The sequence below is a fragment of the Podarcis vaucheri genome (genome assembly GCF_965113315.1).
Source record: "Podarcis vaucheri genome assembly, chromosome: 14".
In the NCBI taxonomy this organism is placed as follows: Eukaryota; Metazoa; Chordata; class Lepidosauria; order Squamata; family Lacertidae; genus Podarcis; species Podarcis vaucheri.
The window spans coordinates 14,976,478-15,003,759 of NC_138752.1; the positions used below are offsets into that span (position 1 = coordinate 14,976,478).

At 44.0% G+C, this 27,282-nt stretch overlaps 3 protein-coding genes across 3 annotated transcripts in view; 2 read left to right on the top strand and 1 right to left on the bottom strand.

Annotated features, from left to right (window-relative positions):
• Nucleotides 1-27,282, bottom strand: part of ATP8B4 (ATPase phospholipid transporting 8B4 (putative)) — a 115,165-nt gene that overhangs the window by 56,478 nt on the left and 31,405 nt on the right. The window contains exons 8-12 of the mRNA XM_082198321.1: nucleotides 20,660-20,732; nucleotides 19,458-19,528; nucleotides 14,734-14,816; nucleotides 1,424-1,582; nucleotides 855-943 (exon numbers count right to left, since the gene is read on the bottom strand). Coding sequence (XP_082054447.1) covers nucleotides 855-943; nucleotides 1,424-1,582; nucleotides 14,734-14,816; nucleotides 19,458-19,528; nucleotides 20,660-20,732 — 475 coding nt within the window. The remainder of the gene's footprint in view (nucleotides 1-854; nucleotides 944-1,423; nucleotides 1,583-14,733; nucleotides 14,817-19,457; nucleotides 19,529-20,659; nucleotides 20,733-27,282) is intronic.
• The window catches only part of LOC309518517 (normal mucosa of esophagus-specific gene 1 protein-like), a 139,044-nt gene that overhangs the window by 31,106 nt on the left and 80,656 nt on the right, over nucleotides 1-27,282 (top strand). The gene's annotated exons all lie outside the window — the stretch shown is intronic.
• LOC309518518 (normal mucosa of esophagus-specific gene 1 protein-like) overlaps nucleotides 13,045-27,282 on the top strand; it is a 104,595-nt gene continuing 90,357 nt past the window's right edge. Inside the window, exon 1 of the mRNA XM_082198924.1 lies at nucleotides 13,045-13,049. The gene's annotated coding sequence lies outside the window, so the exon portion shown is untranslated. The remainder of the gene's footprint in view (nucleotides 13,050-27,282) is intronic.

Genomic DNA, 27,282 nt, shown 5'->3' on the forward strand with positions numbered 1-27,282 from the left:
CATGGTGCATCTGCAGCAGCAAAAGCACATGCCTTCACCTGCTCCCCCTGCAATGAAACATGTCCCTCCCATATCAGTATCTGCAGCCACCTCAGGCGAAGTCGTTCTGCGGCGGTTTGACCTTACCCTTGAAAGTGCACTTTTCCATTGTCTCCCGAGACAGGCGGATGCCAAGAACAAGTTGTTTTTCACTTTTAAATGTTTACATATAAGGTAAAAAGTAACAGTAAAGGATCCCTGGACGGTTAAGTCCAGTCAAAGGTGACTATGGGGTGTGGCACCCATCTCGCTTTCAGGCCGAGGGAGCCGAAGTTTGTCCACAGCTTTCCGGGTCATGTGGCCAGCATGACTAAGCCGCTTCTGGCAAACCAGAGCAGCGCACGGAAACGCCGTTTACCTTCCTGCCGGAGCGGTACCTATTCATCTACTTGCACTCTGACTGCTAGGTTGGCAGGAGCAGGGACCAAACAACGGGAGCTCACCCCTTCGCGGGGATTCAAACCGCCGACCTTCTGATCGGCAAGCCCTTGGCTCTGTGATTTAGACCACAGCGCCACCCGCGTCCCCTCCAGTGCAAAGGAAACACAATTTAAAGGGGGAGTATTTAATTACGTATCCTTTGCAGACTGAAAAAAGCAATGGATTGATCTTCAGTCAAGACATGGGACAAATAAGTCAACATCAACAACTTCCACTTCCATTTCTGTCAGAATTCTCCAACATCCCTACTGATGCTGATGGCAGTACAGGCATCCCTTGTCTTATTTTAAGGAATTATATTTTTATACATAATGTTCAAGGAAACTATATTTAAGATGGAGATTAAGTTTTGTGGTCCTACTGTAGTCACTTACCCACAATACCAAAGTATTCATCAGGCGATCAATGCTTGTTCGTTTCAATTCAGTTTTGCCACTGTTCTGCATTAACTTGGTGTCAGGGCCTATAAAAAAAGGAATTAATATTCTTTTTAAACCTCTAGCATATTATCTAAGTAGATTACTTTGCCACTGGTTTCACCCCTCAGGTTCAAACTTTTCTATCCATCAATATCTTATTTTTACTCAGTTCTTCTGTTTTTAATCATGTTTTAGGCTGTATATTACTTGCAATCTCATACCGAATTACAGGAAACCAAAAAATCAGTGCAGCTTTCAAAAGTTGGGTCCACCCCTCTGGATGCAAGATCCGTTCCTTGATCAGAGGAGCCACCATGCAAAATGTGATTACAATATCTTAAGGCATCCAAATACATAGCCAACAGACAATTCTCCAAAATATATAGTAGATTAACTGTTTTTGTTATTAGCATTCACTATTATTAGGTGATTTTACATATTATCAATATTAGATAATGTATATAAGGACTGGGGGCAACTGTTTTTGTTGGTAAGATTAGAAATCATTAAAAGTTCATATTTACCTGCAAAAATAACCATTCCAAAGCACCACTCAGTGTTTCTCAACATGCAACCTCGTAACAGCAGCATTTCATTATTAAGGCAGTATTTGTTAACATCCCAGGAAAGAACTCCTGCGTATCTATTCAGTTTTCCATTAGGAGGTTCACACTCAACTTCTCCTACGAAATGAAAATCAAACAGGTTACTTGATTGTGTTTTAGATACTATCTGCAAGCATGTGAAGTGTTCCACATTTTAAAAAGATTTCCTAGGGCTGATTCCACCCCACCCCCAGTATTGAAGGGAAAAACACCTCGTACAACAAGCAGCATTAAATGTCTACATACATTAACAGTTTAGTTCAATGTGACACAGTGTCATAAAACGACCCTCTTTTTAAAAACAGCGTGTTCAACCCTCTAAGCCCAAATATTGCTTAGACATACTATAGATACTGTCTGAACCATAGCTTGTTTTGAATTATGGTTGCTGGTGCATGCTCTTAGTTCCCACAGGACTCCTCCCTGCTCCTGCCACATTGCGAAAACAATAAACCACAATCCAGATTGCCAGGTTGTCTGAAAATAATAATAATATGAGCTATACAGTGGTACCTTGCTTGTCGAACTTAATCCGTTTAGGGAGTCCGTTCTACTCCCGGAACTGTTCGAAAACCAAGGCGTGGCTTCTAATTGGCTGCAGGAGCTTCCTGAACTCAATCAGAAGCCACATCGGATGTTCAGCTTCCAAAAAACGTTCTCAAACCAGAACACTTACTTCCGGGTTTGAGCCGTTTGGGAGCCGATTTGTTCGGCAACTAAGCTGTTCGGGAACCAAGGTCCCACTGTATGCCCAAATCACTGCTTGGTTACTATTCATAGTTTGTTTGGCAATCCTAGACAATGAGGATATACGACAACATTATCTTGTGAGTCCCAGTTGTAATACCTATTTTTGTTTGTTTTATATAAATAAATAGATTTTTTTTCCTGTTATGCAATTTAGAATATTCATTTAAACAATCTTAACTTATCAATGACTTCACTTTTTTTCTTTCCATGGTTCATTTTGCATAACATAAAGGTAAAGGGACCCCTGACCATTAGGTCCAGTCCTGGCCGACTCTGGGGTTGCGGCGCTCATCTCGCTTTATTGGCCGAGGGCGTACAGCTTCCGGGTCCTGTGGCCAGCATGACTAAGCCGCTTCTGGCGAACCAGAGCAGCGCATGGAAACGCCGTTTACCTTCCCGTCGGAGCAGTACCTATTTATCTACTTGCACTTTGATGTGCTTTTGAACTGCTAGGTTGGCAGGAGCCGGGACTGAGCAATAGGAGCTCACCCCGTTGTGGGGATTCGAACCGCCGACCTTCTGATCGGCAAGCCCTAGGCTCTGTGGTTTAACCCACAGTGCCACCCACATCCCTTTGCATAACATAAATCCCTGCGTATTTTACATAAACTAAACCATTCAGTATTCTATTATTACATCCATCAACACTTATTTACACTGTTAAATTTGCAGGATCTTAATGCTGCCAATGTTTTCAAGTGTACACAATTCCACCCCCCATATTATATTTATTTGTTTATTTATTTATTTATTTATTTATTTATTTGCGGCTATTAGCCCATAAAATATGTACAAACATAAAAGCACAGAGGCATAAGGACCGATATATTCGACACCAAAGGGTGAACATCACGGTACTAGGGTGGGTCAATGAGCAGAGCCAAATAACAGCTTGGGGCCCGGAGAGCTCCAAGGGACGGATCACTGAAAAAGAAAAACTGAAGACGAGGTCCGACGTGCACTCTCATCGTAACTGTCCGATTAGTTTTGGTGTTGTTGTTGTTTTTTAGTTGTTTTTGTGTGTGAGATAACCGCGTTCAGGAATCTCGCCACCTGCAGAGTTACCGAAGGATCTGTATCCTGCAAAAGTAGTGCGGCGTGTGACTCAACAGGCCGGCCCACCAAGCGCAGTAAAGCAGGACCTAGGAATTTAGTCCTGGCTATGCTATGTAGGGGGCAGTTGAACATTATATGTGGAAGAGATTCAACAGTTTTCCCGTCACACACGCATAACGGAGACACCAAACCCTTTGAAAATCTGTGGCTCAGCAGGTTCGATGGAAGGACATTGAACCTTGCACGAATAAATGCAAGTCGGTGTGGTACAGATGAAAGAGATGACATGTATGATGGAAGGCCAAGTGGTGGGGTTATTCCGTGATACCTGGGGGAGCAAACACCACCACCCCAAGCGAGGTTGTGTTGATTTTCAATGTCTGCTAATCTTTGCTCTATAAGGCTTTTGGCTGAGCATAAGTTCATCTTTAGGGAGTCCGCTGGGGAAATTCCGATGCTCAGGAGTTTGGCATGGATTTTTCCTACCCACGGATTGACAAAGTCGTCTCGCCAGAGGCACTGAAAAAGGTAATGGTCGGGAAGCCTATGCCAGCTGGACAGCCAGTAGCCAAAGACTTGCTTCCAGATGACGGTCTCCAATGATACAATCCTTAACTCCAGACGTATGGCTGCGTTGCTCACACACATGGCCAGTTTTAGGAGGCGACGGAGAAACTGATTCTGCAATGTCCCAAGCAATGTTAAATTGGACCCTGGGGCCCAGAGCGGGGCAGCATAGCAGAGGGTGGAAACCACTTTTGCATGGTATACCTTCAAAGCAGAAGGGATGTGGGAGGCTCCGTCGGCCGCAAAAAATTGGAGCAGAGAATAGAGTATTGTTTTCCCTTTGTTTAGTAGATACTGAATCTGTGGCTTCCAGCTTAGGTTGTAGTGAAAAAAAACTCCTAGGTATTTAAATTTGAAAACCTGTTCTAGTTGGACTCCATCTAACTTCCAGCTGTAAGTTTTCCAAGACCTGGTAAAGACCAGGACTTTAGATTTCCCATGATTAATAATCAGATGGTTAAGTTTGCAGTAAGCCGCAAAAATCTTTAGAGCTCTGCATAAACCGACTCTAGAGTAGGAAAGGAGCGCTGCATCGTCGGCATATAGAAGCAGAGGGCAGCGAAAATCAGCTAGGTAGGGGGCATGGATGTTGGCTTGAGACTCATTCAGAAAGAGCCTCATATCGCTAATAAACAAGTTAAAGAGGAGTGGGGCCAAAATGCAACCTTGGCGCACACCTCTATTTATTGGGACCTCGTTGGATAGGTTTCCCGCCGGTGTGAGTCTCACTCTAGCTGACGACCCGTGGTGTAATTGAGTTATAAGCCATAACAGCCTTCTATCTATGCCCCATCTCTCTAATTTCTTCCATAGACAGTTTCTTGGGATACTGTCGAAGGCGGCCTTTAGGTCTATGAAAGCGACACATAGGTGCCCCCGACTCGGGGCAGAATATTTTCTGGCAAGATGATACATAATTACCATATGGTCAGTGGTCGAATAATTGTTTCTAAAGCCCGCTTGCTCATGGCCAATCAAATTTGAGTCGTTTGCCCAATGGGACAGCTTAAACAGCAAAAATTTTGCATAGATTTTCCCGATGATAGACAAAAGGCTGATGTTCTGGTAGTTCTCCGGGTCAGCAGGGGGACCTTTTTTATGGACTGGCACGATCATGGCCTTCTTCCATGACCTAGGGATAAACCCCCATATATTCAATAAACATTTTCCAATCTTCTTTAAACGTGTGTTCTTCTTCTTCTCTTATTCTATATGTTAAATCCACAAGCTACGCATATTCCATCAGTTGAAGTTGCCATTCTTCTTGAGCCGGGACCTCGCTCGCTTTCCATTCTTGTTTGCTGAGCAGGTTTTCTGGTGTGACTTTTGTTCAAGTAATGCTAGAAATTGTTAAGGAAAATATTTGGGCATCAAGTGGCTCTGCGCTATCTACAACTGTGGGGGGAAGCGAAATGCTACTCAGTATATAACGCAGCAAGTTAGAACTGCTTTCTTTATGTGTTAACCTTGCTAAAGTTCAGCAATCTTAACATCATCTTGTAGAGTTCAGCTTCTGCAACTCAAGCTCAGCAAAGCTTTCAACCCCGAGGTCACGCAGATTAAGCAAAGATGGACTACAGATTTAAAAGGCACGGCCAAAAAAAAAGGGGCGCGTGTGCTACTTTTGAATATATGTGGCCTTTTCTGCGTCCCTTTGGTGTCTGCAGCTATAGGATGCCATTCCTGTTTTCAATTTGAACACAGTGATCTCAGTTGGCTGCAATGGGACTTGTTTTGCTTTATCCCAATGTACGAGATGCCATTAATAGAGATCACATGTTCAGCATTGCGCACTATGCGTTTAATGCTTTTGTTGGACACACAGAGACCCTTTAAATAGATGCATTTTCCAAGACCAAATATATGGGGGGGGAATTGCTCCATGTTTACTGATCACTGTTACTGAAGCTGGAATAAACAGAGGCGGCCAGTGCAACCAGTTCCGCCAACACTAGAGGGCGCTGGAGGGTTTTGGAACCACAGAGTAGTGAATTGAGCAGAGAGGAAGGCGAGGGACAGGGGGGCACCGAATGTCGCACAGGGCACCACTGAAATTTTAAAGACCACTGCCACTGGAATAAAGCATAGGATTGCTGAAAATGACTTAGATCAGCGTTTCCCAAAGTGGTTGATACTGCCCCCTAGGGGCGCTGGAACAATCTAGGGGGGTGGTAATATGCTCAGGTGCAACTGGGAGTGTTGAATAAAAACAAGTTCTTAATACCATATGCACCTTTTAAGTTTCCTGCCCTTTTTAGGTAATGATGCATTTATTAATTTTCAGTAATTGTCAAAATAAATAAATCAACATAGACCTTGATCTTTGCCCCCCCCCTCAAGAAATGACTCGATTAAAGAGTTTCAGATTTTATGTAGGAATTGCTAGCATTGCTTAACTCATGGGTAGGCAAACTAAGGCCCGGGGGCTGGATCCGGCCCAATCGCCTTTAAAATCCGGCCCGCGGACGATCCAGGAATCAGCTTGTTTTCAAATGAGTAGAATGTGTGCTTTTATTTAAAATGCATCTCTGGGTTATTTGTGGGGCATAGAAATTCGTTCATTTCCCCCCAAAAAATATAGTCCGGCCCCCCACAAGGTCTGAGGGACAGTGGGCCGGCCCCCTGCTGAAAAAGTTTGCTGACCCCTGGCTTAACTCCTGCAACTCTATCTTTGCAACCTGTTTAGATTTAGCTTGCAGTTCCTTTGGATTTGTTATTTAGCATTTTTAGACATGAAAAGTGTTTTCCAGAGGGGAGATATATATAAAATCTACGAAAAATCTACGAAAGCATATATATATATATATATATATATATATATATATATATATATATATATGCTTTCGTAGATTTTCACGGGTACAGGAATGCAGGTTTTGGTGTCTTCGGGTGTCTTCCCGTGTAAGAGTCGGGGTGTCTGTGCGACGTTTCGACGAGGTCTCACTCGTCATCTTCAGGCTGGTGCTTTCGGCTTCTTGTTACTGGAACAGAGCAGAGTCTGGTGTTTGAGTTCCTATAAATACTGTTGAGGGGTGTGGTGTATAGCCTCCAACGTTCTGGGCAGAGAGGAAGTTCCTAGATTAGTGTGCCTTTTCTTCTTTTGTTCCTAAATTACTTGAGGGATATCTTGGGTGATTTCATGAGGGATATTCTGAATACCACTGGGTGGGTCATTAAGTGTAGATTAGTTGCTAAAGCTTTCGTGTCTTGACCTCTTGAGCTTGTGAAGAGTTTTTCTGAGAAGATGGCTGTGCTGCATTTAGTTGTGCTCTGGCTTGGCTTCGTGTATAGGGGCGAGCTGTGGTTTTGTGCCTTGTGCCAGCCAGATCTGTGTAGGGATTGCAGGGGGGTGCAGCATCCGGAGGTGCCACTATAGTTTGGCTACTGGATGGAGTCTGTAATATGTCTGTGGAGAGGGTCTGGGTTTGGGTCTGGTGTGGTTGATTGGTGACGGCGTTCTGTGTGCCTCTGGTTCTGGTGTCGGTTTTTGTGGGGAGGGCTAATTTCCAGATGTCTGGCAGTGAGACCTCGTCGAAACGTCGCACAGACACCCCGACTCTTACACGGGAAGACACCCGAAGACACCAAAACCTATATATATATATATATATATATACACACACACACACACACACACACACACACACACACACACACCAGACAACTCAACCAGCTGCCATTCCAATTACAGTTGATGAAAAAAATTACAGGCCATTTTTTTTCATATTTCATAGTAGGTTCATTTTTGTTGTTGTTTTATCTTCAGTTTTGGGCTATGTTTCCCAAAGTGGGCGATACTGCCCCCTGGGGGTGAGCTGGAATGATCCAGGGGGTGATAGGATGATGGGTGCGATCGAGAAGGTTGAATAAAAACAAGGGTGTAGTGGAAGCATAAAAAAGAAGAGCATTTTGAAAAACCATTTGTACGTGTTTCATCGGTTTTGGCTTACCGCCAAGTCGGACGCTGTTGTGTGATGGCAACATTGCCTCCAGTGGTAGTCATGCTGGGGCTGTGGGTTTTTCCCAGGCTTGGGTGGACGCTTTCACCCTCACAGACTCAGGAAGTGGGTGACAGCTTGCCTGTCTATTTTGGCAAAGACAGGCAGGCTAGGGCAGAGCCACCGCCCCTAGGGTGGATCAGACTACCTTGGTTCTCAAACGCCCTGGTACTCAAATGCCTTGGTTCCCAAACGCCGAAAACCCAGAAGTAAGTGTTCCAGTTTTTGAATGTTTTTTGGAAGCTGAATGTCTGATGCGGCTGTCGATTATTGTTTCCGGGGCGCCCGCACCAATCAGAAGTTGTGCCTTGGTTTTCGAACATTTCAGAAGTCAAACATAAAGGAACGGATTAAGTTTGGCGCTTTTGTTTTTGCTATTTGTTTTGCGTCTTTGTTTTTGAGGGTTTTTCAGTTCATTTGTTTTTGTGACTCTGTGGAACCCAGTTCAGCTACTGATTGCTTGATTTTGTGACTGCAGAAATGGATAACTCCCCCCCCCCCATCCAAACAATGACTATTATCAGTGCAGGTAAGAAAAAAAGATTAATTTTTATTTTTATCATCTACAATACTGTCTTATTTATTTTATAGTAAAGTTCATTGATTATTGTTTTCATTTTATGGATCAATGGTCTCGTTAGATAGCAAAACTCATGTTAAATTACTGTTTTTAAAAGTCTGGAACAGACTAATCTGTTTTGCATTACTTTCTATGGGAAAGTGCGCCTTGGTTTTGGAACGCTTTGGTTTTGGAACTGATTAAGTTTGGGAACCAAGGTACCACTGTGTTCCTTTGAGTAAACATACACTGGATTGAGTGGTAGGTAAAAATTGTAGGTAGAAATATAGATACCTAAAAGAATGCAAATTTGTTACCATATCTCTCTTTTTGTTCACTTAAAGAAAGTAGATTTCCAGAAGGCACTGCATAATTTTTGTTTCTTAAAAGGGAGTGGTAAGCCAAATAATTCTGGAAACCTCTGGCCTAGATATCTGTTGGACCTGACAAAGGGAGCCTTGGAATAGGGCATAGAACTATATTACCTGGTCCTAGGTAAAGGTAAAGGGGGGAGTTAAGGGACCCCTGACCATTAGGTCCAGTCATGACCGACTCTGGGGTTGCGGCGCTCATCTCGCTTTATTGGCCGAGGGAGCCAGCGTACAGCTTCCGGGTCATGTGGCCAGCATGACTAAGCCGCTTCTGGCGAACCAGAGCAGCGCACCGAAACACCGTTTACCTTCCCGCCGGAGCAGTACCTATTTATCTACTTGCACTTTGCCGTGCTTTGGAACTGCTAGGTTGGCAGGAGCAGGGACCGAACAACGGGAGCTCACCCCGTCACGGGGATTCGAACCACTGACCTTCTGATCGGCAAGTCCTATGCTCTGTGGTTTAACCCACAGCGCCACCCACGTCCCTGGTCCTACACACCTGCTAACTCTGGCCTGGCTGTTTAGTCTCTCAGACACAAAGTGAGGTTGTCCACACCTGCACAAATAAAATACTAACTAACAGGCTTTACCTAGATGGTATTCCCAGCTGCCACTTGAGAAAATACAAATATTTCTGTTTCTTTTTTTTACTTTTGTAAAACATTTGACACGCAGAGATCAAATATATCTCTTGGGCTACAAAATGTAACACAGCACTGTTATCGGAAGGCATAAAATAAATACACAATGAAACAGCCCTTTGCCCCCACATTTGCTAACCATTCATGTTTTATATTTCTGCTTTTCAGTTGCAAAATGTGCAGTCGGGATGACCACAAGATACGGGATGTTTCCTATAAGGACTCCTGTTACTAAACCCTGTGCCACCCTGAGGCTTAACAGTCATGCAAAATATGTAAACTTGTCAGAAGTAGCAAGAACCAGATCACCACAACAGTCAAAAACTGAAGATACAACAACAACAAAAATAACCTAGTATTAAATATGAAAAAATAGACTGCAATTTTTTCATCAACTATAATTGGAATTGCAGCTGATTGAGTTGCCTGGCTGATTTATATATATATTTTTATCCCCTCTGGAAAACATTTTTATGTCTAAAAAGGCTAAATAACAAATTTAGAACAACTGCAAGCTAAATCTAAACAGGTTGCAAATATAGAGTTGCAGGAGTTAAGCAATGCTCGCAATTCCTATATAAAATCTCAAACTCTTTAATCGGGTCAGTCATTTCTTGGGGGGGCAGAGATCAAGTTGATTGACTTATTTTGACAATTACTGAAAGTTAATAAATACATCATTACCTAAAAATGGCAGGGAAACTTAAAAGGTGCATATGGTATTAAGAACTTAAGTTGTTATGCTGGGAAATGTTATAATTGCTTGTAAATGTGTGTATTAGTCAAACATAAAATGTGTCTTTTGGGGGGGAAATATGCAGTAAAATGCCAATGAGCGGTTTTTGTGTGTGTGCTTTTTTAAGGCAAATTGCTGCAGAAATGTTGAGAAATTGAATGTAAGACCGGAAAAGTAACAAACCGAAATTGACATTAATCCATTCCTAGCGCAAGAAGCTAACATCTGCAGCTGCAATAAATAAATGCAAGAGACAAGACTCTGTGTCCAAGCTAGCGATGTGTCGTGATGCAACAGAGGAAAAGGCACTGAATGCTGTGGCTTCATTCACAAGCAATGCTAAGCGAAACTATGAATGCAAGGAAACACAATGGTAAAACCCAGCAGGTTCGAACCCTATCTGCTGACATAATCCAGTGACATCAGCTGATTGACAGGTATCTGTGGTTTGGGGGAAACGGCCTCATGGGCTGAATTGGACCCCCTGGCAAGCCAAGACTGGCTCCATGTTCTTCCCTCCTAACCTAAAAGAAAATAAGAGGCCAGGTGCATCTCAGTAGTGAAGGAGTTCGTCACGGGAGGAGCCACCACTAAAAAGCCCCCATAACTCATACATAAGGCATCACCTGCTGGTCTAAAAAGCATTTAAATCTCTCTTTTCCTCCATCAGGGGACTCAAGGCTGTATACACAGGTTTCCAAAGGTGGTTTTCTATCCCAGCACTGACAAGACCCAGGACTGCTTAGTTTTGTGCTGCATTTTGTGTCTTCAGAAGACAATGTCCTTTCCCCATTGTATTGAACAATTAAGCAGCTCAGCTTATGTTACCTCCTCATAATACTGCCTCGGGCCTTTAAAACCAAAGATATCCTGATGTGCAGAATATATTCAAATGCCACAGTCAACTGCAAATAACATCAAAATCTTTTGATGCGTTCTCATCATTCCATTCTATTACATGTGGAAAATTGGCGCCAGAAATATTCCACTCTTTATTTTAAACAAACATTTGCTGGCTTCATATACTATTTACTTACAAACGATAATTTATGAGCTTTTATATATATATATATATAAAACTACATTGTGTGGAAAAAATGCCGTTTGTTGCGGCCAAACCAAAATATCACTTGGCCCATCCATTTAAAGTTTCCTTGCTATTTGTCCGGCCTAAACAATCTAAATCCTTCTCAGTCTGGAAGAATTCCATTTCTGAACATGAACGCTAGCTGTATTAAGAATTTCTGTTAGCAAAAAGTATCAAAAATATTAGCAGGTTCGAGAAAGATAAATGAAACTAGAGCTATAACACACAAACCTGGCCAACAATGAAAATTTGCACACCACCCCGATTGGAATATTGAGAGCAGCCAAGAAAAATTGCTCTTTTTCTTGCGTTGCTGAAGTCTATGCGGTATCCTTGGAGGTTTTAGAAATTTCAGGAGGCATGAAAGCTATGATTCACCTCCAAATGTCAGTTCCTAGGAATTGCAAGTGGGGAGAGTGCTGTTGTGCTCATGGTCCTACTCTTCTTCTTATTCTTCTTCTTCTTCTTCTTCTTCTTCTTCTTCTTCAGCGATCACTCATAGCCAAGTAAGATTGTCTTCCATGAACACAGTCTTAACAGTGAGGCCGTAAGCGACTGTGGAGGCCAATTCTGGATCCACACATCCTTCCACAGTGAGGACATAGGGTTCTGGGTGGGAGTTGATCACGGTGAGGGTTTGCCAAGCGTGCCTTCCTCTTAGCACGTTTCTCCCTTGTGTTCTGAGTTAGAGCGTCTTCATAACCCATGATACCTTTGGTAAAGGCTGTTCTCCAATTGGAGCGCTCACAGGCCAGTGTTTCCCAGTTGCCGGTGTTTATAGTACATTTTAAAGATTTGCCTTGAGAGACCCTTTAAACCTCTTTTGTTGACCACCAGCATTACGCTTTCCATTTTTAAGTTCGGAAAGACTCTCCTCCCTGCAAGAGAGGGGAGTGGATGTGGCCGGGAGCCGGACTCCGCTTCAAGCAGGGGGCGTTTGCCCCCTGCCTCCCACCCACCTGGCTGGCGCCCACGCCCTTGGCCAGGCACCCAACCAGGTGCCTTCAAGGGGGCATGTACTGCAGCCTAAATTGCTGCGGTTCCAGCCTCCAGCCCTCACTTTTTGTCGTCTCCTCGCGAGTCACCCACCCTCCACTCCCTTAGAGCAGGGTTTCCAGTTTTCTTTTGGCCTTGCTATGGACCTTAGGTTGGTCGCCCTGGTTGTCCGTGGGGCCTGGTAGGAATTTTTCCATTTGGCATTAGGCTTTTTGGTTTTTTCGCCTACCTCGTAGCAATCGTCACAACTTTCGTGGGATTGGTGGGTAGGTTAGGCATTGGAATAATGTGTTGTGGTGTGTTGAAGGGCTAGGTGTGGCCATCGCCTATGCCTTCAATTTTTGGGTATTCCGTTAAAGGAATCCAGCGGTCATGTATTCTGTCCGATGCCTGCTTGGCGGGAGGCCATGACACGACCCTCGGTGACATCAGGGGAGAGCTTATAGTTGGATTAGCATCAACAGGCTCCACCTACTGGTGAATAAACCCCCTTTGTTTTTTAGACTCACCCCTCTCTGAGGGGGTGGAGTCAGCTGACGTAATCCAATGCCTAAGCCAATACCTTTCACTTGCTGTAATCAATAAAGTTGTGGCCTTTTCTTGCCCATTAACCTTATATCACGTGTCCTTGTGTTTCATTCCACTGCGCGGGGTTTGGGTCCTCGAACCACAATAGAGTGGTTGCTTTGGAAGATAATAATCAAGCATCCGCACAACATGACCAGTCCAATGAAGTTGATGTTAAAGAACCATGGCTTGATCATTGAATGTATCATTGCGTGTATGCTTTATGGGGAGATATGCAGCCTTCAAACATTTAGAGAGCCTACACATTTCTCTGTGTGCAAAATGCACAAATTCCTTGTGTGGAAAGAACAACATTGGTGGAAACTGGAAGTGTGAATCCACGTGTGTATTTAACTTTTGCCACACGCTGTAGTATCTGAAACTACCCTCTCCTTGTGCCAGCAATTGCTGACTTGCTGGTTTCCGGAAAACAGACTTGGGCTTAAAGTGGCCGTTGGCTGGGGCTGCAAGCTAGAAAAGAGTTTAGTATAATATATCTATCAGAATGAAGCTATCCACTGGGTTTCACATTGAGGTTCACTTCTCAGCTGAAACAACGTATCAAAATACAATTATAGAGGCATGCTTTGAAACAAAATACAGTTGTACCTTAGTTTTTGTATAGCTTAATTCTCGAACATTTTGGCTCCCAAAAGCCGCAAACCCAGAAGTGACCGTTCCGGTTTGCAAACTATTTTTGGAAGCCGAATCTCCGACAGGGCTTCTGCGGCTTCCGATTGGCTGCAGGAGTTTCCTTTGGTTTCCAAACGTTTTGGAAGTTGAATGGACTTCCGGAATGGATTCTGTTCACCTTCCAAGGTATGACTATACACATAAAAATGTATTCAAATTACCAAGCAGATTTTTTAAAAAAACCAGTTTATATCTATATAATGTTTATATACCACTCTCCCACAAAATATCAGGGTGATACGCAGCAATTCATTTGAAATAATATGACTTTCCTGAATTGGGAAATGAATGCCTCTTGCTCTGTGTTAGGTCTGGGCCTCAAACAGCAGTCTGGAGAGAAACAGGAACCAGGAGCCTTGTTGTTGTTGTTGTATAGTTGTTTAGTCGTTTCCGACTCTTCATGACCCCATGGACCAGAGCACGCCAGGCACTTCTGTCTTCCACTCCCTCCCACAGTTTGGTCAAACTCATGCTGGTAGCTTCGAGAAGAATGTCCCACCATCTCATCCTCTGTCGTCCCCTTCTCCTTGTGCCCTCCATCTTTCCCAACATCAGGGTCTTTTCCAGGGAGTCTTCTTTTTTCATGAGGTGGCCAAAGTATTGGAGCCTCAGCTTCAGGATCTGTCCTTCCAGTGAGCACTCAGGGCTGATTTCCTTCAGAATGGAGAGGTTTGATCTTCTTGCAGTCCATGGGACTCTCAAGAGTCTCCTCCAGCACCATAATTCAAAAGCATCAATTCTTTGGCAACCAGCTTTCTTTATGGTCCAGCTCTCACTTCCATACATCACTACTGGGAAAAACATAGCTTTAACTAGACGGACCTTTGTTGGCCTGGATTAAGGTTAATCAGGATCTGAAGGCAACCAAAAGGCAGGATTGGAGATCAAGCCCCAAGTCAAGACCAATGAGCAATTGGGACCAGAGAACAAGCCAAGAATAAGGATCAAAGAGACGTCAGGATCAAACAGTGAACATGACAGCAGCTTTTTTTTTTTTGTGATCTAGTCTGGCAGACTAGTTTGGTAATGTATGAAAACATGAATCATATGGCATGATGATAATAACAGTTACTTTTCAGGTAGTACCTGATTTCATACACAGCAATTTCCACCGGGAATTTCTGACAGAGCAAAACAAACAAACCAAAAACTTTAACCAATTAAATTTCCAAAAATTAACTTTCGCTGTTGCTTCAGTTACTTACCATCAAATTCTGCAAGCCTGGTAATGTCATCTCCAAGTTCTGAGGTCACGGGTAAAGCCTGTCGCACTTTTAGGTTGGTTTCGCTGCAAAATTCATAATATACTATTTACACATCTCTCTGGAACTTAATACCATGATCTTGTATATTGACTGGAAGTAGACAATAAGGGTGCGTCGCCCCGCAAGAAACAAAAGACTGCCAACACAGATATGTACTGTATTTTTTGCTCTATAAGACTCACTTTTTCCCTCCTAAAAAGGGGAAATGTGTGTGCGTCTTATGGAGCGACTGCAGGCTGCACAGCTATCCCAGAAGCCAGAACAGCAAGAGGGATCGCTGCTTTTGCTGCGCAGAGATTCCTCTTGTTCTTCTGGCTTCTGAAATTCAGAATATTTTTTTTCTTGTTTTCCTCCTCCAAAAACTAGGTGCGTCATGGTCTGGTGAGTCTTATAGAGTGAAAAATACGATATTTCCCCCCATGCTCCATTGTAACTCCTGGTGAATTTTTTTTTTGCAATAGCAGAGCAAAAAAGTTATAGAACAGCAAAAGAAATTAATGTGCACATGATGTCTCCAGCTTACCACCTTCAACAACTCTTTAAAATTACAGGAGGTTCCCTAGTTCAAGTCACTCAGGCTTGAACTAGATCATTGGTGACCACTGTGAAAATGCTTTTAAAAAAAAAAAAAAAGTTTTAAAATATATATTGAATTAGCCATTAGCTCACCATCGCCATCTAGTGTCACATTTGTATAATGCATTTAAAACGCTCTTAAAACGTTATATTTGCAGCTGTATAGCTGAGTCCCTAGACTAGTCAAATTATAGGGACAGAACTACCTAAACTGTATAGAAACTAAATCACGTATGCTACTACAGCGGCAAGAATGTTACTCGCTAAAAAATGGAAAGAAGCAGAAGTCCCAGCAAAAGAAGAATGGATACAAAAACTTATAGAATTTGCAGAAATGGCGAAACTTACCAGAAGAATAAGAAATCAAGATAACAAACTTTTTATAAAAGAATGGAAATGGTTTGTTGAATATTTATAGATAAACTGTAAACAGATAAGATTGGCAGGATTATGGTAATAACCTGCAGTTTTATAAGAGTATATATTTAAAGTAGATGAATAAATGAGCAAATTAAGTTAATTTGGATATGCAGAAGATAGTAAAAATAAATTTAAGTTACAGCAGAAAGAGGAGGAAGGAAGTCAAGTTTTGAAATGTTAAAATGACTGTAAAATGAGTGAAAAGTATAAGCCTGAAAAGCATAAATATAATTTTTTTAAAAAAATTAACTATTCGAATACCACCCATAATGACACGCTTGTAGCTGCATCTCTTCCCCTCTTCCCTAGTAATAATCAGCAAAACAGAATGTGATGTCACTGCATGGCATGTCTGTGCAATGAAATGACATCACATCAGACATTTTGGATTGGATTGCTACATCTTACTCTGCAAACAACAGTGTGCAGTTATGAGGGGCTATGTATTCAAACTCTTGAAATGTGGGTTGCCCTGACAATTACTCAGAGTGCTCATTTTAGAAACAATCGCTTGGATCTTAACTTGCTGTTCGTGACCAGCAGCTTCGCTGTGGTCTAAACCACTGAGCCTCTTGGGCTTGCCGATCGTAAGGTCAGCGTTCGAATCCCCATGACAGGGTGAGCTCTGTCCCAGCTCCTGCCAACCTAGCAGTTCGAAAAAACACCAGTGGAAGTAGATAAATAGGTACCACTATGGCGGGAAGGTAAACGGTGTTTCCATGAGCTCTGGCTTCCGTCACAGTGTTCTGTTGCGCCAGAAGTGGTTTAGTCATGCTGGGCACATGACCCAGAAAGCTGTCTGTGGACAAATGCTGACTCCCTCAGCCTGAAAGCGAGATGAGCGCTGCAATCCCATAGTCACTTTTGACTGGAATTAATTGTCCAGGGGTCCTTTACCTTTTTTTAACCTTCTTCCACCCACAGGTGGGGCAGAGATCCAACAGATTGTTTAATGTACTGTAGTAGCACAGTGTTTAAATGTATGCTGTGGGTGGGCCCTTGATTTCAGTCATAGAAAAACTAATTAACTTATCAGCCCATGGAGAACTGCGGCCACTGCTGACCAGTGAAAAGGGGCCAAATCTGCTGGACAGGCTCCACCCCCCCAGGGCAGGACGCAAACTCATTTCCCACCAGACTAACTGGAATTGCACTACAATGAAAGAGCTATAGGCTTTGGTTTTGTTTTGATTAAAAAGCTGGCATTGAAAAGGTTGAACATCTGCACAGCAATTATTTGTTTTGAGGCTCTGAAGAAAGAAAACAACAAATATGATTTAGTCAGGCTGCATCTAGACATCCCACACACAGGTTACTAAGTATAACAGGGCAAAACCACTGCAAGCTGAAAGGAGTTCACACCAAACACAGATGTTCATGCTGAGGATATTATTATTTTTTGCACTTCAGAGGGAAATTAATATCATTTTACAGTAGCAGCAACCAAACTGTGAAACAGGGAATTTGAAATAGTTATCCCCCACCCCCGAGAGGCCCTTGAAAGAACTCTTTAGAGCCAAATATCAAATGTCTGTCTTAAACAGTAAGTACAGTGGTGCCTCGCAAGATGAAAATAATCCGTTCCACGAGTCTCTTCGTCTAGCGGTTTTTTCGTCTTGCGAAGCAACCCTATTAGCGGCTTAGCGGATTAGCGCTATTAGCAGTTTAGTGGTTTAGCGGCTATTAAAGGCTTAGCGGCTTAGTGGCTAAAAGGCTATTAGCGGCTTAGCAGCTTAGAAAAAGGGGGAAGCGAAAAAAATCGCAAGACTTGCAAGACATTTTCGTCTTGTGAAGTGCATCGAAAAACGGAAAACCTTTTCGTCTAGCGGGTTTTTCGTTTTGCGAGGCATTCGTCTTGCGGGGCACCACTGTACATGTTTAGTCCATGTTGCCATGTTTTTTAACATTTGAAAGAATTTGTGGTTCAGATTTCTGGGCACAGAGTGGACTCGGACAACAGGGTCCCCGGTCACTTCATTGATCTTTAGCAAGAAAAATCAACAGGCCCGCAGACTGTCTCGCCAGAGTGGTGCATACTCTAGTTATTTCCCGCTTGGACTACTGCGGTCCTCTCTGATTGCTATACGCCAATCAGGTATGGTTGCTGCTTTCTAAGCTTCTCTGGTAAAATACCAAAATAATACCCCTTCCCTATTAATTATGTGGGATGTAACCACAGGAGCAGTCAATGACAACATTCCTAGAGTGTACATACTAGAACATGGGGAGGGATGTCTGTCCAGCAAGCAGGTAAACTTCCTGGGGACGGACTTCCTCCACATGTGACCAGAGGTGGGTGTGGCCTCACCTGTGCAGGTAATGACAAAAGCACAGGGCAGGCAGCCATCTCTCTCTCTCTGCCATTTTCCTTCGATGAGGAAGCATCTAAAGATGCTCTCTTGGCTCTCAGCCAAGAGAGGAGATAAGGTCTATCTTGCAACAAGATAGATTCTAAGTGTATGTAACCTTTTTAAGCCTGTCTGCCTTCTGGGATCATATTGTGAACAGAACGTGAGTAAACTCTTTTATACTTTTATAAAGACTGTGTTGTGTCTTGTATTTTAAGAGGGAACAAAGGGGAAATTACCAGAGTAATTATTATAGAGGTTCTAGCGAACCTGTGCACACGTTACCGTTGCGAACTTAAAGGAGAATGTCTATAAACTCTGCTGATATTTTGGGAACTTGTTAGCATAAGTTGGATAAGGATATAATTAGTCAATATATCCTCTCCTGCACCCCAGAACATTCCCAAAAATTTAAGATGAGTAGGGATGGGGCTGAAGAAAGGAAAATGTTGCCCACTCAGTGCTTTTAGTCCTCAGTGGAGGACCAGGTGCACAGCCTGGGAGTCATTCTGGACTCACAGCTGTCCAAGGAGGCACAGGTCAATTCTGTGTCCAGGACAGCTGTCTACCAGCTCCACCTGGTACGCAGGCTGAGACTCTACCTGCCCACAAACTGTCTCACCAGAGTGGTGCATGCTCTGGTTATCTCCCGCTTGGACTACTCCAATGCGCTCTGCGTAGGGCTACCTTTGAAGGTGACCCGGCAACTGCATCTAATCCAGAATGCGGCAGCTAGACGGGTGACTGGGAATGGCCGCTGAGACCATATAACACCGGTGTTGGTGCTGACCTTTAAAGCCCTCAACAGCCTCAGCCCAGTATACCTGAAGGAGCGTCTCCACCCCCATCATTCAACCCAGACACTGAGGTCCAGCTCCGAGGGCCTTCTGGCAGTTCCCTCCCTGCAAGAAGTGAGGTTACAGGGAACCAGGCAGAGGGCCTTCTCGGTAGTGGCGCCTGCCTTGTGGAATACCCTCCCATCAGATCATAGCTGTCAATGTTACCCTTTTTTAAGGGGAAATTCCCTTATTCCAAATAGGATTTCCCTTTAAAAGGGGGGGAAGTTGACAGCTATGCATCAGATGTCAAAGAAATAAACAACTATCTGACTTTTAGAAGACATCTGAAGGCAGGGAAGTTTTTAATGTCTGATGTTTTATCGTATTTTTAATATTTTATTGGGAGCTGCCCAGAGTGGCTGGGGAAACCCAGCCAGATGGGCGGGGTATAAATAATAACTTATTATTGTTTTTATAATTACAGCCGGAGGGACCAGCTCTTTACAAGGTTAAAGGCAAAATAGATTGAAAGCATGCATACCCATCAAGCTCTGCAGTCTCGATGTAACACAGTCCATGTGGTTCACTGCTGGAAAGGAGTAAGAGATCAGCCTATAAAGAGAAGGAATATTTTCAGCACTGCTAAAGTAACTGCACAACTGTATTTTATTTGCATATTCCTATCATCTTTGAAATGTTAGCAAACACCTATGATTGGGACATAGGGGATGGGTTGCAGGTAAGGACAGGGGAGAAACTGGATTTTGTTTCATTTCTGTGAAAAACCACCTAATCTGTAGTTTTTTAATAAATATATGTTCCAAAGCACAGCTGTCCTTCACACTTCTCTGAAATGAAGTTCTCCAACCCAAAGGCGTGTATAAAAATGCATATATTAGCAGGCCAAGTGTACCAGATGCATTTATTAGTGAGGATAGCATACAAAAATGCATTTTGATAGGGGAAATTGCTTCCAAAAATGTATATATTGCATTGAGTTTGATAATGTGTTTGTAAGGTGAAATTCACAATAAAAAACTGGTGAATTGTCATGTTCTTTAGCCATTCCGTAATAAGGAACCGTCTATTTCTTCTGTGACTGCTATGCTTTCTCATGAGCTTTTGGTGAAGGAATATAAAGCTTTCTGAAAGTTCAAGTAAATAATACCTGCTCAGATAAGGCTTGACAAGACTCACAAAGAACTCTTAAAGCTCAGTGAAACCAGACTAACCATCCCAGGAGCCATGCTGTTCCTTCATCAGCAAGACTCATTCTTCTCTATCAAGGGCAGTGTGGTGGTGATGTTTTTGAACTGCAACTCCCATCATCCCTTAACAGGCTATAATGACCAGCAGCGATGGGAGTTGGAGTCCAACAACAACAACTAGAGGACACCCCTACCCCAAAAAACACACACCCTAGGACACCTATATTTGATCATTTTATTTCTAATAATGCTTTCCACCAATTTATCCAGAGCTGATATTCAGCTAATTAATTATGATACAGCGTCAATCATCAACGAACCATGTTCACCTTTAGAAGAATAGTTTGAAATCAGGGTAGAAGCTGTTTTGCACACCCTGCTCATCACCCATGCAGACAGAATTACAGTTAACCAAAGGAGAGGCATTTTAGGCAAGAAAGAGAGGTGACCTGCATCCTATTTCCTAACCATGTTTAGGACAAGATATCGTTCTCAGCGATACATATTCTAAAGGAGTAAAGTTATAGGCACTTACCACCACAAACTGGTCATTTTCCAATTTAATGATGTCTCCAGCTCTCACATTCATCCACTTTTCATTCTGCAATCTACAGTGAAGGAGAATACGCATTATACATTTTTAACATTTATATGTTGTGGGAGGAGGTCTCTCGAAATTCCTCACTGAAATGTAATCCTTTATGAATAAGTAGTGGTATCTTATCGACATTGGTTGCTGTGTTCATTGGGGCTGGTGGAGCTGAAGAGTAGAAGAAGAGTTTGGATTTGATATACCGGCTTTATCACTACCCGATGGAGTCTCAAAGCGGCTAACATTCTCCTTTCCCTTCCTCCCCCACAACAAACACTCTGTGAGGTGAGTGGGGCTGAGAGACTTCAGAGAAGTGTGACTGGCCCAAGGTCACCCAGCAGCTGCATGTGGAGGAGCGGAGACGCAAACCCGGTTCACCAGATTACGAGACTACCGCTCTTAACCACTACACCACACTGGTAGAGCCACAGCCAATGATATTCAGAGCCGCTCCCTGACTGGTTGCAAGAAAGAGGACGGGCCAAGGCTGGGAGGTGGGCAACGACCCATTTGCCTTAATGGACCAGCCTCTGCTGATTCTAGATTAATTAGTAAAGAAATTAAATAATGGGGGGGAAATAACCGCTTACCAGGTCTGCGATGGGCAAGGTTTGTGGCCCAGCATGCAGCCCCATCGCCCTCTAGCAGCCACGCCACTCCACTGGCAGTTGGCTCTGCCCACCCCTATTGGTTGCCGCGAAGTTGTTTTGGATTCCCTGCCAAACCCCCTTGTTCAAATAGGCCAATCCGCAGTGGCCTAGGGGGTGGGGCAAGAGGAGAGGACCTGGAATGTGCAGTCTTCACTCCGGTCCACTCCTAAAGTATAAAAAGGGGCCTGTGCTGATGCCAGTGGCGCAGTTGGCCCCAGAGTATCACCCTCCCAGCCCTCCCTCTAATTGTATCATCTCCAACTCCTCAAAAGACGCCATCAATGGTGTCTCTGAAAAATGTTGCACATCACTTGGGAAGACAGGCGAACTGATGCCAGTGTACAGGAAGAAGCAAAGATCACTAGTGTCAAAAGCAATGATTCTTCAACATCAACTTTGTTGGACTGGTCATGTTGTGTGGATGCCTGATCATCATCTTCCAAAGCAACTACTCTATTCCGAACTTAAAAATGGAAAGCATAGTGCTGGTGGTCAACCAAAGAGGTTTAAAGACTGTCTCAAGGCAAATCTAAAAAAAGGTAGTATAAACACCGACACCTGGGAAACACTGGCCTGAGAGTGCTCCAGTTGGAGAAGAGCCTTCACCAAAGGTGTCATGGGCTTTGAAGATGCTCGAGCTCAGGACAGATGGGAGAAACATGCTAAGAGGAAGGCACCCTTAGCAAACTCTCACCATGCTCTCGCCTGGAAACCTATGTCCCCACTGTGGAAGGACGTGTGGATCCAGAACTGGCCTCCACAGTCACTTACGGACTCACTGTTAAAACTGTGTTTATGGAAGACAATCTTACTTGGCTACGAGTGATCGCCAGAGAAGGTGAAGATGTATCATTTCTTCCAGGCTGACCTTTTCCTTTCCAGGTTCAAGGGCATTGCTACAGTCAGATGATGGTTGCTATTTTTCACAACCGGGAAGGAATTCCCCTTGCCCTGCAGGTTTTGCCTTCCCCCTAGCAATTGTCAAAACTTTGGCAGTTTTAGACCTTGGGCAGAATCCTTTAGCCCAACAATCGAGGAAGGGGTGTTGCGGTGACTCACTCCTTTCTGCGGCGGAGATATCAGGGTTTCCCATTAGAGTGGTCCTGCGGGGAGTGCTTGGCAGTGGGCCACAGAGCTTCCCTCTATGTTTTGCAGTGTCCCCATATTCCTGATTGACCCTGTCTTGCCTCAGACTCCCATCTGGGTGCCCAGAGCCCATTGCCTAAGCCAAGGTTCCCTACCTTTGAAATTTAATGAAGGTGTGGCCATTTTAATCTCAAATAGGTTGTCATGTGTTTTCCTTGATCTGAGTTCCGGCTACTGGACAGAGGGGGGACTGCCGCTGGGGAACTCAAATAGAAATTGGAAAAGAAAAGGACATAACATTGTTTTATGATACAAGGAATGGTTTATTGCTTCAGATGGGAATGGAGGATAAAAATAAGCCAGGGAATAAATATTTATGATGAGGCAAGTGGGCACATTGTTCCGGTATTGCAAGGAAGCTATTTATAAAGCAGCTACACAGGCCTAGAAGTTTAGTAGAGGGAAAGTTTAAATAGTGAAGTTTTGGAAGAGCTGAGACAGCAGAGAAAGAGATGAATTTGGCTGCAGTGAGGTTAGCAAGGAGGAGGGGTTGGTTTGGCCCATTTTGCTTGTTCTCATGGCCATAACACCACAACTTTCGAGAAAGCAAAAGGCACACAGCCTTAAGTGCAATGTACAAAACTATAATGGCATCCCGTCAATGCTTCTGAGAGACCTCTCCAAAGCTGTAGATTGGCACAAAGACTGGCCCAAACAGCATTGTCGGAGGGCAGGTGGCGAAATCGTTTTGCTAAGCTCAGCTAGTCTGGGTCTGCAAGGCAACCCGGGAGCCCATGAGCTTTGCCTTGAGGGCGGCCGCTTACTGTCAGGGACCATGCTGAGGAGGAGTGCTCTTAGGAGGAATGGTGGGAGCCTGCTCCTGATCAGGATGCTGAATCTTCCCAGGAGCAGGACAGTATAGATTTTGAACAGTGGTTTGCAGAGGGGCCTAGTTCAGAAGGCAGAAGCTGGGAAATACTGGATGGGGAACAGCTAGGAGAAGAAACACTGGAAGAGAGAGGGTTAACAGACTCCCTTTTGCTGTAAAGCGTCCATCTGCTCAGCCCAAGGTCAAGGAGAGCAGATAAGGTGGTAGCACAGAAAGCCCAGTGGTAGGGAGATCAGGTTGAAAGACACGGAAGTGACGGGGGTGACTAAGGAGGAAGTGAGTGGAACCCTTAATTGGGAGCACCTTCATTCTGAGGAATGGATTCTTTGTTCTCTTGCTGTGATCATTAACATTTCTAACTGGTAAGAAGAAGAAGAAGAGGAAGAGTTTGGATTTGATACCCCGCCTTTCACTCCCCTTCAGGAGTCTCAAAGCGGCTAACATTCTCCTTTCCCTTCCTCCCCCACAACAAACACTCTGTGAGGTGAGTGGGGCTGAGAGACTTCAGAGAAGTGTGACTGGCCCAAGGTCACCCAGCAGCTGCATGTGGAGGAGCGTAGACACGAACCCGGTTTCCCAGATTACGTGACTACCGCTCTTAACCACTACACCACACTGGCTCTCTCTCTCACTGGTAAGAGACTCCTTTTGCTTTGTTATGCTTATCTACTGCCGGGGTGGGGTGGGGGAGCCGATTCCTTGAAGCCTGACACTTACTGACTGAGCAGATGCTCTGAATGCAAAAGGTTCCAGTTTCAATCCCAAACATCTTCTGCTAAGGCTGTAAAAGGCCCCTGTCTGAAACCCTGGACAGGTGCAATATTAAGCTAGTTGCACCAGTGTCTGACTTGGTATTAGGGAGCTTCCCATGTTCCTGTGATAGGGGAAAGGCAAGATACAAAAGTACAGTGGTACCTCGGGTTAAGTACTTAATTTGTTCCGGAGGTCCGTTCTTAACCTGAAACTGTTCTTAACCTGAAGCACCACTTTAGCTAATGGGGCCTCCAGTTGCCGCCGGAGCCCGATTTCTGTTCTTATCGTGAAGCAAAGTTCTTAACCTGAAGCACTATTTCTGGGTTAGCGGAGTGTGTAACCTGAAGCGTATGTAACCTGAAGCGTATGTAACACGAGGTACCACTGTACTACATGAACAATTGGTGCCTCGGACACTTTAAAAAAACCACCAAGCCACCTTATATCATCAGCCTATCAAATTTTCTTTTTAATTAAGATGATACAGCGTTAAATAGCATGCATCTTGGCACTTGTATACAGTGGTACGAGATCCGTTCCGGAGCTCCAGTCGGATCCTGAGGTTTCCGCAACCTGAGGACCGCTTCTGCGCATGCATGTGCGGCAAAACCCAGTAAACTACTTCCGGGTTTACAACTTTCGCATCCCAAAGTTTACGTAACCAGAGGGTTACGTAACCGGAGGTACGACTGTATTGCTAAGTGACTACAAAAAATTTCATGATGTGGGTTACTCTATAAAAAGGTGATCAGGGTCATTTCTTTTTAATTAGTTTGTTTTTTAATCCACTTGTTCTATAGAAAAGCCGCTTACATATTTATAGAACCATGAGAAATGCCCCACACCATCCTTTGGCTTATACATTGGACGACTTTCGCTTTAATTTCAATCCAAGTACATGTTGTCCCGGAAATTTTTCAGCTGCAGCATTTTCATCTAGAGCCAGAATGCCCCTATTCTTCCATGCCTATTCTCTTCTGCATTTTATCTTGCTCAATGCAGAAAACTGTATTAGTGGCAGCAGAAACACAGCCTATATCCTGGCATCTAAACAGCTGTGTGTGCAACACGAAGCAAACCGTTTTAAGAAAATAGGCCTCCAGTATTGACTGTGACTGTGCACACAACATACTTTCAAAGCACATTTAAAACACATCTCTGCTCCCCAAACGAATCCTGGAAACAGTAATTTGTGAAGGGTGTTGGAACTGTAGCTCTGTAAATAGACTACAATTCCCAAGATTCTTGGGGGGACTGTGCTTTAAATGTATGGTGCATTTGTAGTTTAAATATACTATAGATTGTGGAAAGTTCTTTGTTTTCTAATTGCATTTTGACACTTCTTCGGATACTTATTGCAACCAAATTTTGCACGATGGTTTCCGAGATCAAGGAACAGGTTTTCATCTTATGCTTGGATACAAGAAACTGGGCTCTCTGAATACAGCCAGCGAAGTAATTTGGTGATAACATCTCTGGTCTGTTAGTGAAATAAATTGATTCATTCATTCATTTGGTGATAAGTTTTCCAGAATGCGGCAGCTAGACTGGTGACTGGGAGCGGCCGCCGAAACCACATAACACCGGTCTTGAAAGACCTACATTGGCTCCCAGTACGTTTCCGAGCACAATTCAAAGTGTTGGTGCTGACCTTTAAAGCCCTAAACGGCCTCGGTCCAGTATACCTGAAGGAGCGTCTCCACCCCCATCGTTCTGCCCGGACACTGAGGTCCAGCTCCGAGGGCCTTCTGGCGGTTCCCTTACTGCGAGAAGCCAAGTTACAGGGAACCAGGCAGAGGGCCTTCTCGGTAATGGCGCCCGCCCTGTGGAATGCCCTCCCATCAGATGTCAAAGCGATAAATAACTACCTGACATTCAGAAGACATCTGAAGGGAAGTTTTTAATAAGTGACATTTTAGTGTATTTTTCATCTTTGTTGGAAGCCGCCCAGAGTGGCTGGGGAAACCCAGCCAGATGGGCGGGGTACAAATAATAAATTATTATTATTATTATTATTATTATTATTATTATTATTATTATTATTATAAGTTTCTTTCCCGTTGGGAAGGTGCTTTTAGGAGGGAAAGCAAATGTATGGAGGAATCACCTCAATTATCAATAATCACCCCTCCACACAGGCCAAAAACATAGGATGCATACCAAGTGCATAAAGCGTGTTCTCCTTCATGTAGAGCACATGTTGCGGTGAGGGCTAGAAAGACACCCCGCTGTTGCTGGGCGGGAAAGAGTTTGGCCACCATTAGCAGAGGGCTGGCTGTTGCTGGGGAGAATTATATGTTGCAATTTTTTGATTGACAGCCCTAGTCCTAGTCTTTAAATGCTAAGGGAGCTAGGCATGTTTAGCCTGGAGAAGAGGAGGTTAAGGGGTGATATGATAGCCATGTTCAAATATATAAAAGGATGTCACATAGAGGAGGGAGAAAGGTTGTTTTCTGCTGCTCCAGAGAAGCGGACACAGAGCAATGGATCCAAACTACAAGAAAGAAGATTCCACCTAAACATTAGGAAGCACTTCCTGACAGTAAGAGCTGTTCGACAGTGGAATTTGCTGCCAAGGAGTGTGGTGGAGTCTCCTCCTTTGGAGGTCTTTAAGCAGAGGCTTGACAACCATAATGTCAGGAGTGCTCTGATGGTGTTTCCTGCTTGGCAGGGGGTTGGACTCGATGGCCCTTGTGGTCTCTTCCAACTCTATGATTCTATGATTCTATGCCCTGCATGCAGCGTTGAGCTTCCTCTTTTCGCTGTGTGCATTGGATCACCCGCCCTCCCTCCCTATTTTAGGCTGTTCACTTGACCTTGCTATGCCTGTCATGGGGTCGTCTACTTTGGGGCAGGGGCCTGGTAGGAATTTTGTCCATTTGGCTGATTGGCTGGGGCCATTTGGTTTTTGCCTACTGCGTAGCAAATCGTCACAACTTATAAGGTTGCGGTTAGGCATTGGTTTGGGAATTGGTTGGTGGAGGGTTATGGATTTGGCTGTGCCTGCCCCTCAAAAAGTGCTGCTGCAAGGGTTTTCTGTTAAAGGAATCCAGGGGCTCGCCATGCTTTTGTCCGAACCCTGTCAAGGGGCTAGGGCCACGCAAGAGCCCCTGGGAACATTTGGGGAGAGGTGAGGCATGGTTCCCAGTCCCGTCTCTCTCCCCGGGTGTCTTACCCTTTCTGACTTC